This window comes from Mytilus californianus, unplaced genomic scaffold (assembly GCF_021869535.1).
Source record: "Mytilus californianus isolate M0D057914Y unplaced genomic scaffold, xbMytCali1.0.p SCAF_7, whole genome shotgun sequence".
Taxonomy (NCBI): Eukaryota; Metazoa; Mollusca; class Bivalvia; order Mytilida; family Mytilidae; genus Mytilus; species Mytilus californianus.
In genome coordinates this window covers 39147313-39162833 of record NW_026262723.1, presented here as the reverse complement: position 1 = coordinate 39162833, position 15521 = coordinate 39147313, and the positions used below count along the sequence as shown (strand labels likewise).

Genomic DNA, 15521 nt, shown 5'->3' with positions numbered 1-15521 from the left:
ATAAATATTTGTTTCAACTTGAAATATTTAAGATAAAGAAAAAATATGAGAAAATGTAATATCTTTTTTGTTGATTAAAAAAGAGAAAAAGAATCAAATAGAAATGTTACTCTTGTAAATTGACATTATGGAAATCAATAATTGATATTTATTATTTGTAAATTGATCTTTAACAGAAAAAAGATGATGAAAAGATAAAACATTGTCATAAAAACGTTTAAATATGATGATTCATCTCAAATATAGTTAATGCTTTATTACATTATTGGAATTAGTTGAAGATGCATATCTATGTTTCCTGCCCTTTCAAAAGAATTGTTGTAATAGACCCACAATCATGTAATTATCAGGAAAAGATTTGGAATCAAGCATCCATTTGATATTTCAATGCTCATTACGGAAATTTTGCAGATATTTACAGAAGCATTCTAAATTACTAGTCTTTCTGAAAGTAGTGGGTTCTATTCAAATTCTTTTGAGAGGGTTTCTCATACAAAAAGAAATATATATACAGTATTAGACTAGCTATATTTACTATATTCACTGCCACTTAATGTCTGTCAATTAAAGAGAACCTTTTAAATTTTTTCATTTATTTAGAGGGGGGGGGGTGATAAAAAGAGGGTAGAGACAGTTGTAGTTGACAGGATATGGCTAGTCAAGAACACAAATATTTCATTTCACCGATATGAAATAAAGATAATTATGTATGTGCAGCAAAACAAAAGAAGCAGTCAAGAAACAAAGAAAAAATGCTTTCATATATGTGAAAAAAAAGAAAAAAGTCAAGAATACCTCAATCTGACAAAAAAGACTTGAATAAGACACCTGCACAATATTCAGTGAATATATATATATGTATATATATTTATCATTTTCTCTTTTCTTATTTTTGTATACCTTAAAGTTGAAACTAGAAATATTGATACTTTTAATTTGACCATTAATCTCCGACCAGTGTGTATGAAGACAGGTAAACATGAACACTGCATGCCTCTTTACTCCGTACTCCAGAAACGTATCCTATGGTCCGGCTTTCCTGTGTATGTCTGCGTCATTGTAGAATTGTCTAGATTTAGCTTACTAAGTGAGGTTTTTAGGTACTATATTTGAATGATGTTATGAAGGGTAAAAAGTTTACTAACAAAAAAATGTTTTAAAAAGCAAGGGGGAAAAAGTTAAAAATTAGAAAATAGTTTGAACTTATGACGAATAGATTGATATTTTCACTTTCATGGTCTTTGTTGGAATGTTTATACATTTACCAAAGAAAAAAATAGCATTTCAGCTCTACTGATCTTAAAATATTTATAAAACATCATCTTGACAGCTGTACAAACCATAAACAAATATATCTTTTAAATTGTTGTCTTCATCAGACTTGTAAAAAAACAGACACATACAAAAAATAATGTTAAACACTATGTGATAATTTTGTTTATAACTGCAAAAATAATTATACATTGAATTCATGACCACAAAATGTTGATTTTTGGTATGCATCTTCAACACAATTAAGTTATTTGATATAAATGAAATGACAGACAGTAAACTTCAAACAAAAAATTCTCATGAAATCTCTTGTTTTTTTTCCCAAAGAGTATAAAAATAGAATTAAAACTTTTAGGTCTGTCGTACTTTAACAGGTATATGCTGTCATTTCATTTCATATCTTTTAAGATCATTATTAAGATTTGTTAGGATGCACAGTTAAAATTGCCTGAAGGACTTGCTAGGTAATTGTTTTCTCACAAAAATATATAAATTTATGATATATAGCTACATTTATGTAACATGTAATGCTTTAATTTGGATATATGTATAACTATATATATTTTAGAAAACAAGTCCTTGAAGCAAAACAAAAAGAGTTGAGCGAAAACTTGCCATATTCAGAAAAACAACTTATTTGACATGAATCGTGTGTTAAGATGTTTCATTTTTTCATTCGTACAGCTATTATCACTTAGTATTGTATTTTTTTGGTAAATTCATTTGAAAAATATCTTGGAACTTATTTGAAAGATATCCAAGGCACATTTGATCATATCTTATGTTTTGGGAAGTGAACTTGAATCTTAGATTATTTTATCAGAAATTAGAGAAGATGTTAGAAATTTTGGCAAGGTTTCCTCAGCTTTGATATAACTTTAATCAACCTGTTGTGATATAGCTATGGCAGCGTTCCAATCTATGATTATTTTTCTTGTAAACAAAATATTTGTAATATATTTCTGCTGGTTATCTGTATAAGATGGAAATAACTTGAGGGAATGAGAATATATATTTAGCCTTTGATCCTGGGATGTTACATTTTATCAGTAAATCATTTTGGCTTGGGTTTAATCAATGCACACCAGTAGACAAAAGACCTTTATGAATAAATTGTCTAGCGAAATCTTCATCAAGCCAACACAAATCTGGCATGTATACTTCAGAACTGTAGGATTTGGTCTATTATTTTATATAACTGATTGATTTATTGTCTACAAAATGATTATTTACGTGTCTAATTACTGAAATCTTGTTAAAAATGACCCCGGCTTTTAAAAAAGGGATAAATTCTAAGTAGCAAAACTTAGGTTATGCATGTATTGTAGAAAGAAGGGCATTATTTTTGCTTTTAGACCTTTGAATTTGTATGGACTTCAGTCTTAAATTAATCACAGGATTATAATTCATTAATAAGATATCTGTAATATGTATAATAAATAAATGCATCTTATGGAAACTCAAGAACAAGCATTACTTAACCATAGATTGGAACTTGCTATAAATTTCACAACTGGTTAGTTATTATTAAGAAAATTTCATGATACTATTTGTTTGTTTGTCATATATGTAAGTGTCCATTGTAAATTTTATCAAATGGTGTCGTCCGCTTTCGCGGCATGACGGCATGTCAGTGCTTTGTAGAAATTTAGCATGTCCCTCCCAGGACAGATCGTTCTTCATACATTAAGATGATACTATTATTGATTATTATTCAAGTCATGCATGTTTTATTTTATTATTATGAAAAAATTATGATAATTAATTGATGCCATAAATTATGTTGTTTTGCACGAATTTAATGCATGCTCCTTATTTTCCTCATGCATGCAGGGATTTGGTTTTGTAACTTTCGAAAGTAGCGCAGAAGCAGACAGAGCACGAGAGAAAATGAACGGCACTGTGGTTGAGGGACGAAAGATTGAGGTGCATGTCCATAGTCCAATTATGTGGTAGCACAACACAAACTGCTAAGTCTTAATGATTTAATTATTGTTCAGTATAAAGAAATGCCCGTCTATATTAATGTTTAATCTTGTGATACTTTACAAACCATTTCATTTTTCAACAGCCACAATTTTTATGCTTTTTATGTCAAATTTCTTCATTAGCAACAGAATGTGCACCAAACTGCATGATTGCATATTTAGAACTCTCTTTGCAGGATTCATTTCAATATTCTTTCTTCCATGATTTTGGAAAGAAAATATGCTTTGGTATAATGATTGAATGAACAAAAGTCGTAATAAGTTTTCTGAAAGGAAATTTCAGGAAAAAATATGTATAAATTTGATGTTTAAAGAAAAAAATCTTCCATTAGAGCTAAAATAATCCATGTTAAATAAAAAGATAAGAATTTGGCTGTAAAATGCAAAGGATTTTTTATTTCTGTTTCTTTATATCTTAAAAATGTTGAAATGTTGCTCTCTTGATATCGTATCACCCGGGCAGTGTTTTAAATCGTTGCATTTTGGCAAGGAACGTGTAGCTACAAATATACTCTCCGTACTATTCAGATCACAGAGTGTGTATTCTATTATTATTATCTTTTTAAGTTCGGTTTTGCCTCTCTGTTCTATGTTACGTTTGTTTGTTAGCTATTTAGAACATGGTCTGAAATCACTATATGGCATTTCTTCATGCTGTTTTATTTGTATATTATTTTATTAATTATACTTAAAAACTATATTAATTCCCTTACAAAAAACAGCAAATCTAAACTATGAACTATTCATTCTTGATAGCTTTACAAACCATAGGGGTCTTTGATAAAGATTTGGTGTTCCTTGATAGGTGGTAGGTAGGTGAACACCTCATTGCTATAGTCTAAGCAAATTATATAAAATCTGATGAAGAAGGGAATTTTGTACTGTAAATGTCTCTGTAATATCCCTTTTCACCATTTAGGACCTCAAACAAGGAAATTGCAGATGTGATATAAAATAATTGTGTGTAACTTTGGAAATACTGCTTAAGTATCCTTAAACAAACAGATGGTTTTTTTTCGGTTTCTAACTGGAAGTTTCACCATCTTTTTCTTACTAACGCTGAAAAACATTCATTTTGTAAATATTTTTATAATTTTTTAACACCAAAACAAATTTCTGCATATCCAAAAGCAATTTCCATGAGCAAATGTTTGGTTCAGATGTTGTAAAGATATATTAAATTTTCAAGTAAAAGGAAATTTCTTATTAAGGATTGGTTGCTTTCAAAAAACTGTTGATTAGTAAAATTTAATTAAAAAAAAAATACAGTATAACATTCTCTTCAGAATCGAGTCATGCCTATTTATGATGTTCAACATAAAACCTGACTTGGTGCCGTACCAGTTAATTGAAGTTCATCTTGAACAAGCTCTATGTCCTATTAGCATATATGCAAATTTATGTATAAATACAGAAACACACATACACACACACTCAATGTGACTGTAGTTATATAAAGATTCAACATCTGCTTTGAAAGTTTGAATTTTAGTCAGTATAGAAGTACCAGTAATCTTCAGATGTTCATTATTTTAATCAAGTTTACAGATGTTGAGTTTCTATATAAAAAAAAGAAAAGAAAGAACAAAATCCCTTTTTAAAAAACTGTAAAAATCCAATTAGGCATTGTAAATTTATACTTGTATTAAAAAATGTAATATTGCTTTGGCAAAACAAAATATCTGGTTTTCAATCCTTTGGGGAAATGATTGTAATAGAGAATCATTAATTATTCATTAAATTAAACAAAAAGAATGCATGATTGAAAACAAGTCTGATATACTGCTGTAATAAAAGAGTAATAATTTTATATTTTATTAACCAGATGTTTTGTTCATAGACATATGATTTGCCCAAAAATCTGTCATGAGTCTCTAAATTGCTGTTTTGCAGAACATTTTTTTTGAGAATTATATGAAAATTATTAAATGGTTAGTGTACAGCTTATTTTGTTCAAATTTTGGTAGATCATGATTTCCTACAGTACTAAAATGTTGAGAAAACAGCAGTTTGATCTGTCAAAGAGTTTTATGTATTATTTTTTTTATTATTCTTTTAGTGTGAACTGAATCTTGGCCTTTTATGGTAATTGTGAATTTCATGAAACGTTTTGTGTCTTGCCACCCGCAATATACTTTTAATTTCTTGAGGTAGAAAACTTAAGCCTCTAATTCTCTGATATAAGGGAAGTGTTATGAAGTTAAGGACATGTTTTGTTTACTTTATACTTATCAAAACAATCAAGTTTAGTTAATGTTTCATCAAAATTGTTCATCACATGTAATAGGTCTTAGATTATATATCTGAAAGCGAAATGAGCAATTGTTTATCTTAAGATAGACTGTTTCTATTTTTATTGATCGATTGATAACAAATAAAGACTTAAAAGTCTGTTTTAAAGGGATTACTTGGATAAATAGAATTTGATTTAGGATTACAAAAAGGCCAAGATAATCTTCCAAATTGACATTGAGTGCAGATTTTAAAGGAAAGATATTGAAATTTACTTTTTCATCTATCTAAGTGTATTCTGTTCAAAAGCTGTTATAAAAAGATATCTTTTAATGAAATTTGATTAAAAACATTGTAAATTGATTTTTGTTCAATTTGGAAGATGTTCACATATTGTATGAAAATGTTTATGCTTGTCAATATAATCCAACCTGCTTTCTAAAGTGTTGCCATTTTATGAATTAGGTTAACAATGCCACTGCCCGAGTCTTGACCAAAAAATCAGTTGCTGCACCCACAATCCCAAATGGTAAGATACCCTAAATATAGTATGTTATACTTTGGGCCTTGACTTCAAAAATATATATCTGATTGAGTTTGTGTGAAAGAAAAAAAATATCAGATAAATTATTAAAGATGAAAATGGGTAAACTTTATGGGAAATGTAAAAAGAAAATTATTACAAAACAAATGTAGTCGTCAAGGCCCAAAGGTTCAAATCCTCAAGCAGTATGCAGTTCAGCAAATGATAATGGTTTATTTTATTAAAATTTCAGCCAGTTACAGATATTACAAAAATAAATTGGGACATTTTCATGAAAATATAATGTGTATGAATGTGGGCAGTATTATTTTATTTCTTTTATTTATTATCTTGTAAAGTGTTGCTGTAATTGCATGCTGCATTATGAGAGTAATTTTAGCTTGGAATTTATAATGCTGGTACATTGTGTTAAGTCGAGGAGGCCGGCATGGGATGGGTATGTTCATATTAATGTGGGTACGATTATGTATGGAAACAAATAACAAGGCATGTCTGGAATAAGAAGGGTATCAACAATTTCTAAAAACTGCATCCACAAATTATTTGTGAAATTTTGCATTTTATACCCCCAGTCTGCATCGTGCAGAAATACACTAACTTTAAAAGCAATGCATCAAGAATGACCCCTTTAAGTTCAAACTTTGTGTTTGGCAGAGACGAACTTCCAGTATGTTTCTTGTAGTCTTTGTGCACTGATATAGGAGACTTTTTGAACTTATCCCATATGTGCCTCATTTTCTTACAAATAAAAATTCCCTGTAGATCTTGCTACCATTTCCATTTAACTACGTGTTTTGATGTCTGTAGTATATAAACTATTTTAATTTTTTATCAACTTTTGATTGTTGCATCGGTATGTTTCAACATGTTGCAAATTGCAGCATTGTGATTGATAATGTGTAATGCCTGAATCTAAATAGAGAGTTTCTTGCATAGATGTCATCAAGACTGCATATTGTATTTCTTTTACACATGAAATGCACATACCAATACTAGCATGCTCTTTATTTTGTTTCTCCATCACACTGTTTTTATGTGAATTAACAATATTTCAGCTGCTGCACTCCGGGGAGTAGCATTAACGAGAGGGAGGGCTGCAGCAGCAGCAATAGCCAATCGAGGGGTTTATAGTGCTGCGGCACTAGCTGCTGCTGCCGCCGTGCGGCCACAACAATTAGCAACAGCTGCCACAGCATTACCTTTTGCTGGGTAAGTATAACAACAACCATGGCACCAAATACTCAATTAGTTTTTGATAAAATAGGAAAGCTTTTGGCAATTTGTATCCCATAGATTAAGAAAAAGATTCACACAATCTTTGTTTAAAAAAATTCTTCAGATTCAGTGTCTAAAATTTTATTAAATTGAAGAATTCCTCCATAATCACAGTATCTTAAATTTTTTCTTTGCCTTTAAAACTTTACTATCTATTTCCTTCTATTATTTTTTATCATGTTTATACTAGTACTGTTATTTTAGAAATTTGTGCAATTTTTCAATTGTTACAAAAATTACGGCATTAATAAGAACTGACGTTTTAAATAAGTATTGCATTAACTGTTGGCAGCATTTTCTGAAAGCAAAATTGATAAATCTAACATTTTTGTACATTTAACAGAAATTGCAATAATAGATGCATGAATTAGTTACTTAATTTACAGTACCCAGTATATTATTTATGAAATAAGATGGTCATGTATTAAAAATGGATGTAGGTCTTTTTGAAAAGTAATAATCAGTAAATTGATCTTAAATTCCAGAGGACTTATTCAAGATCCATATTTGGCAGCCACATACGCACAAGCAGCTGAAAGAGGGTACCAGGTGAGTCCACTCATATATCATGGAGTTACTTTATCTCTTCTTTGTCCATAATTACCAAATTTCCCAATCTTATCAATTTAGACAGATGTTTATAATCTTTGTGATTCAGTTTGGTTACTTTGCCAAAATTGCTAGTGTTTATCTTCACTCAATCTTTCTAGATTTCAACAACCCCATCAAAATATTTAGAAAAAAAACTAAGTCATCTCTTGTCATAAAGGATATGAATAAATATTTCTTGAGAAAAATGTTAACAAATATTTTCCATTAGTCACCAAGTCCCTAAAACATGGATAGATTTCAAATGTCTTACTGGCACTGCAGACATATTTAACAATACACAACTGGTCAGAATTGTTTAAAGAACATCTATTTGATATTAGTAATATTTATTTTATATTGTTCAAATGATTATTGAATAAAATCTTATTTACATCATAATTACACCTTATGTAAGAATCCTGGGTTTTGATTGGTTGATAGCCAGTGAATTTTTCACCAATTTACTGTTATCAAATGAATATCGTTCATTTTTTAATGCCGCCGGGGTATATGCAAAAAGGATATGCCTTTTTTACCCTCTCTGCCGTGGTATTTGCCAAAAAATACTCTATCCGGCTGGACGCTTGTAACGTCACGATCATCAATGCGTTTTTGAACGTTAACATTCGGTGTAATTAAACAGATATAGCATGTTCTTGAGGGGTATTTGCTAAAAATACCAGTCTTGAGAATGAATTTCCCTCGCATTACGGCTCGCGAAATTTAACATTCTCTGGACTGGTATTTTTCGCAAATACCCCTCCTTAACATGATATATCTGTTCACAATTCTGTTATTGACTTGATTGTTTTACAAGATAAATTCTGTCTAATTTACTAACTTTATTTTTTTTTCAGTTCAATGTGACAAAGCAGGAACAAATTCTAAAATTAAAAATTATCCTCTTACAACAAACTCTAAAATGAAAAATTATCCTCTTACAACAGATTCTAAAATGAAAAATTATCCTCTTACAACAGATTCTAAAATGAAAAATTATCCTCTTACAACAGATTCTAAAATGAAAAATTATCCTCTTACAACAGATTCTAAAATGAAAAATAACCTCTAACAACAAACTCTAAAATAATTTTGTATTACATTTCAGATAATATCTACACAGCCCTACCCAATGGGTGCAAGGATAGCTATCCCACAAATGGCAACAGCTCAAATGTTAGGAGGAAATACATATACTGCAGCTTCAATACCTGGGTAATTTATTTTAATAATAGAAATCTTACATTTATGGAGAATAGTTACTGTTGTTCAATGTTAATCACTGACCATTGCATATAATCTACATGCATAGAAATTTTTTTTTATGATATTTAAAGGACAAAAATACTAAGAAAAGAAGTCTGACTGTTTGATTGTACAACGATATTTTGAAGACCTTTATGGGTAACTTTTGCAAGGACTAGAATATGCAGGCAAATATACACGCCTTAGTACCTGTAAAAGAGTTGATTGTTTATGTTCAGTCTTGCATCAAATTACACTATTTAAAAAAATAATCTCATTTTCTAAAAAAAAATGTACTGCCTGATAGACTTTAAAAACAATAACAAGTTGAATTATTTGGTTCTGACCTATGTACATGACTGACAAATTCAAATAGGAAAACAATATAACAGGACAAAAATTGTTTATATATTTGAAAAAAAATATATATTGATTGATGGATGGATGACATCTTAGAACAAGCTGGTTGCCCCCCCCCCCCCCCCTTAAAACAAATATTCTTGTCAAATATGTTTCTAGTAGATCAACTGTTAAATGATATTTGAATATAAAATGTTTGCATTTGTAGATTGACAGGCAGAGAATATGCAGATCCATATTTGGGACACAGTATTGGACCAGTAGCAGGTTATGGGGTAAGGACAAATTAACAACAGAACATATTTTTAAAGTTTCATATAAAAAAAAATATAGCAACTATTCAAAATTACTTTAAGCCAGTTGTACACAGTTAAAGGCATTAAACTTGAGTGTTTGAGGGTGTTTAGTAACTCTATCCAAATACACAAAAGCTGCATCCTATTTTTATTTTTCATTGTTAAACATTTGTAGAAGTGGAAGGGAAGTAACTCCAGAGAAAAGCAAGATACCCAACAAATAGATGAAAATATTTGTTCCAACTAACTTGGATAATAATACATGTTATGTTTTTTTTTCTTCTTTAGGCAACAGTGTATCGAGGAGCATACCAGCGATTTGCTCCTTACTGATAAGGCTCGTCATATGAAGAGGATATTCTGTGGTGATTTTTACAGTATTGTTAATGGACAGCCATTATACAGAGAAGTGCAATGCTAATATTTCAGTGCTGAATTGGTGCTTTCTGCAATTGTTTAACTTATTTATTGAAGAAACTTGAAGCACTGTTGAGATTCTCATATGCTGCCAATGTTATATTTCACCTTCCATTTTGTATTTGTGATTCTGTGTAGATATCGGGACATGCAGAGAAATTGAGAACAACAGCTACATTAATTACCAAGTACAAATGTGGTGTAATAAATAATAATGTGCTGAATGAAGACCCTACGCAATTTAATGATTCAGTAAAACTACGCAGCTTTTGAACTGTTTTGTTCTTTAGAAAGCATACATTTGATACTTTATATTTTTTGTAACTTTTATGTTATAGTTTCTAATTCAAAATTTGGCTCCAAAAAAGGAGTTGTTGAACTTAATTGTTTTCCAGTTATTTACATAGAATCGCAAAATATACTACCCATGCCACAGAATTAATATTTGAGTCATAATGACACTGTATAAAAATACTCATGTGGTGAGCTTTATTTTGAACAAATGTCTAGTCAATTTTCACAATGTTACCTCATCCATGAATTATATTGATGTGTTTCAATTCTCAGTAATTTCACAACTGCCTGTATCCTTTGATTCTAGTCTACAACCATTGATAAAACAACTGAGGGCAGTGATGATTCATAAAGTCACGAGAGGATAGTTTTATCACTGTTGAAACATTTGGACATTATTCATATTGTAAGTAATATAGGAACTCATTTTTATGCCCCAATCCCCCATCTTGGATTGCTTACTTTTCATTTTTAGTAGTTGATTAGATCAATTGAGTGCACTGAATATTCATTGCTTGCTGTCATTTCCTTAAGCTTAATGAAATTACTGAGAATTGAAATGATGGCAGCTGAGGGAGGAGCTAGCCATATTTTAAGACTTTTGTCACAAGGTATCAAATGAAACAGATTTGTCTTCCATCATGGTGTTGTTCAGGTCGAATGATGGTTACAATAAAATATTGATAATTAGTCACCTAGTCTTTGTCAGCTTACTGTGAAGTCTGTGATGTGTCTTATATTCAATTTACAAGCTAGAATATTTTTTTTAAAACTTGAAAAATCAATTTGAAATTTTGAATAGAGAAATTATTGGATATGGAATTAATTGAATTAAAATGATGGATTCTTTAAAAATGATAAAATTTTGTTGTAGTTTGAAAACCTTTCATTATGATATGAATCTATTTTGATTCAAAGCAAAGTATGAAAATAAATCATATTGTTTTATAGCTGCTTATATTTGGTTAACAAGAACATCACATTTCACACTTTGTTGACAGTTTGTTTTCAAAAGTCACTGGTAGATTTGATCTGATCTAGGTCATATAGGTGCTTTATTTTACCATATTTATTGTGCAATTTATTTTTTTATGTTGTTCTATTTTTCATTATAACTTTTTTTGTTTAGATATACTGTACCTTTATGAAAAGGTATATTATAATGTTTGAAATGTGGGTTTGGAAGAATTCTCAAAGTACTGAGGAGGTAGAAGTCATACTTCATTTTGTTGAAATTAAATTCATTAATTCTTCCAATGAGAGAATGAGATTTTTTCTTTGTGAGTTTGTATGATGAATAAATGTTCTGAGATGTATATGTATAAATGGTTTGTTAATCTGTGATGTCTGAGTATTATAAAGTGAAAGCTAGTCTCTTAATCGTTCAAATGTTGAAAAATCATAATTTAAAAAATTGTTCACTTTAAAGTTAATATTTAACATGTTAATGAACTTGCCAAAATGCTCTTGCCCTTATATTATTGGTTATTGATTTTTTTGTGTCATAGTTCATGAATCTCCCCAGGGTTCAGGAAGTGCTACTAAGGGTCCATAACAGACAGTTTCAGTATTCTTACTTCACAGTTTTACATTGATGAAAACAACATTTAAGAGTTCTACCACATTTTGAATTATTTGGTATTTTCCAATTATGTGGAGAACAGGTTGTCATTAAATATAAATAGATAAAAAGATTATTTGGTGTTCTATAATAACATGGTGAATAGATATAAATAAATAAAATTATTTGGAATGTTTTAATTACGTGGTGACTATATATAATAAAAATATAACAAAGGAACCACTTTAATAGTACAACTTAAGGCATTTTTTAAAAATTTTCAGACCATGCAAAAACAGTTTAAAGTTACTTTACACAATTTTTTTGCTCAGGCTTCAGTAAAAAATCCAAAACTTTTTTATAGGGAAAAATAAAAGACTCAGGGATGATGGACTTTTAATTTAGAAAAAAGCATTGCATGTCATATTAAAAATGATAATTAGCAATTTTTTGTTTTTTTGGCATAATACAAAAGAAATGTGCAATACAGTCTAAATACGCAATTATCTTACTACAGATCCTTATTTATTTTATAGGTTCCTCTTTTAAAATATCCTGTTTATTTAGTAGCTTTCAAGAATTTACAAAATAGAAAACAAATTTTGTTTAAAACGAACGCAATTGTAGGTACTTCCTTTAACAGCATTTCTTGTCTTTTTACAGCCTTCCCTCGATCTGATATTATTTGTTTTTAAATGCAATCTCTTGTTTTTTGGGATGATTTATATTTTACTTGTATGTACTTCCAGTTTCATAATGTTGTTGGATTTATTTTTACATATGTTGTTTATAGAGCTACACTTAACAAGGTCATTTGACTCTTGGAAGTATTGTTCAAATTTTTATTGATAATCAAAATATTATCTGCAAATGTCAAAATACAGCAAAATTTTTAACATAATTAAAAATGTTTTTGAGTTGTTCATTTCCCTTCCCTCACACGCAATTTATCCCAAAGATGCAAAAAAATGTAAATAAACAGAAACACATATGTAGCCACCTCACAAACAGATAAGTGCTAGTTAGCAAGCCCCAATTCATTAACTCCTCATTATATATATATATACTTTGTGTGAATGTATGTTGCTTTTTTTTCCTAATTTTTGTCATGTCCTTTCATAATAGTCTAATATCCGTTTTGTCTCTTTTTATTAACTTTATTGATGTCTTGTTGTGGCAGCAGACAACCGATGCTGCTGCCCCCTGTGTACTTACAGGCATGTCCAGGGGCATGATGGGATTGAGCATGAATAAAGGAATGATTACAGTGAGATTTAATAAGCATGTTATTATGAATGTATGATTGTGCTTCTATCCCTATACCTGAGAACTGATCTTTCTCTGGCATGAAATCTTTTTAACTTAACCTTCGCATATTTAGACGTGAGATAGTTATTCTCTGTAGCTATGAAATAACCAGAATTTAGATGTAACATTCCAACACTTTATTTTCCATTGTATGTTTACTTCTTTATATAACTTTCTTTATAGGACATGTGTGTTTTCTCTCTTGTATTTGAAATTCATTTTGTGTCTTTTTTGTGTAAATTTATCAGTTTATTGTTTAGTTTATATATGTAGTATTTATTGATGATTGATGTTTATGTAATATAAGAAATTGACTAACTTTTTACACTATGTTTAAAAATGCTATTGAGAGTTCAAAATCGGATTAAGTGTTCCAACAGTATGATTCAACACTTTTGTATATCATCTGTAATTAGTTTTCCCACTGAAGGTCTGCGGTTTTCCCTTGGTACTCTTGGCTTCCTCCACAATATATGATATAGCTAAGTGTGCTGAAAGTAGAAAGTGGCATTAAACACCATCAATAAACTATCTATAATTGATTAGATTTGTTCCTTTGAGCTTGATAAAATACAAGCACATCTGCCAATAAATTGCCATCAATAGAAAAACTTGTAGGCTTAAGGGGAGATTACTAGTAAGAAATACAACTACGCATGATGAGCTGTAATCAAATATTTGAACTGTCAATTGTATTTTTATACACAGTGTAACTTATATCAAGAGTGTTGAATTCTTTTTATCAAGAAATGGAAGTCACAACAAGTCAGCATTATCTTTTTAGTTGATAAATTTCCAGGTGATTTTGAAATTTGAAATACACTCATTAAATTTTATAAATGCAATAAGTTATAGCTTTTAGTTTACTTGTATATGATATTTAATGTATTAGTTAACTAGTTAGTTTTCAACAAAAAAAATTAATGGCTAAAGGAAGTTAAAGAAAATGACAATAAATTTGCTTGTAAAGTATAAATATGATTTGAGTACTTCACACATTTAACCAGTTTGATGGAATTTTAAGAACAAATAATTTTCCAATTTTTTTTTTTTTCGTTTCAAAATTTTTACAGTAAGCGTTTCTTGATGAAAGAAATTAATATTGACAAATCTTGATATAATGAGTGGAGTTGCCTCAGAGCCCTGCATGAATGGAATACATACAGGAATAATATTGAGGGCATTTTTTCTTGCATTTTGTTAATATTGATATTATAGTACACACAAGCTTCAAGTTAATTGATCCACACACTTATATATTGTAATACAGATATGATTTAGAGCTTCTTTCGTGCACTATGGATATTCTGTATATGTATATACATATATATTTAACCTCTTTGCCACCTTTTGAACAGTTTTTGTGTCTAACAACATTGTGTGTGACCTTGATTTTTTTCCAGATGCAAATAAACTGTCATTATGTGTATTTATCTCACTGCATTCTCATTGCTAATGCATGGACTTACGGTCATCATAGAGTTATGGTTCTTTAGACTTACAAAATCTTTATTTACGTGTGTTTGGAAAAATACATTTTGGAACTTGTACTTATGCATTAAAACACATACAGATGTATGATTTCGTCAATACTTTCATGTAAAAAGAAAAGTAGACTTCATTTCATTGTCAAGATCTCTAATCTTTTATTTTTCATATTTAGACCATATTTCATTTGAAACATCAACTACCCCTAAAAATTTGGAAAAATGGTACATTGGTACATTGCTTTGAATTCTAGGTCATCAAGTTTAACAAAATTAGCTTAACAAAACATTTAAGTTGAAGAACCATAAAATAGTAGACCAATCTTGCATTTTATCTTTATTGTAGTAAACTGACAAGAGAAATCTGTTTATATCAGATTGAATTAATGATGCATGCATTTAATAACTCCCCTTGCAGTACTCCCATTTATAATCTGCTATAATGAACAATGCTGTTCTAGATAAAGTAACTCTGCTTATATTGGAATTCTTTCTTTTGCTGTTGCATGTGTGTTTATGTATATATTAGTACCTCTTAGTGTCAATGTTGTAGGATTGATTAGAGAAAATAACAAGAAAATTATAACAAATGGATAAATAATTATATTTGTAACCTCTAGATTATAATACACTCAAGTTTAATATTGCAAA

The 15521-nt window shown here is 29.5% G+C and overlaps 1 protein-coding gene across 11 annotated transcripts in view; it reads left to right on the top strand.

The window, feature by feature from the left end:
• Positions 1-14816, top strand: part of LOC127707990 (RNA binding protein fox-1 homolog 1-like) — a 46534-nt gene extending 31718 nt beyond the window's left edge. For all 11 annotated transcript variants that reach the window (XM_052212772.1, XM_052212769.1, XM_052212770.1 and 8 more), the window contains 7 exons: positions 3106-3198; positions 5958-6021; positions 7092-7245; positions 7797-7860; positions 9011-9117; positions 9716-9782; positions 10092-14816. In XM_052212772.1, the coding sequence (XP_052068732.1) occupies positions 3106-3198; positions 5958-6021; positions 7092-7245; positions 7797-7860; positions 9011-9117; positions 9716-9782; positions 10092-10136 (594 nt within the window). In that variant the 3' untranslated portion in view covers positions 10137-14816. The remainder of the gene's footprint in view (positions 1-3105; positions 3199-5957; positions 6022-7091; positions 7246-7796; positions 7861-9010; positions 9118-9715; positions 9783-10091) is intronic.
• The last annotated feature ends 705 nt before the right edge of the window (positions 14817-15521 follow it).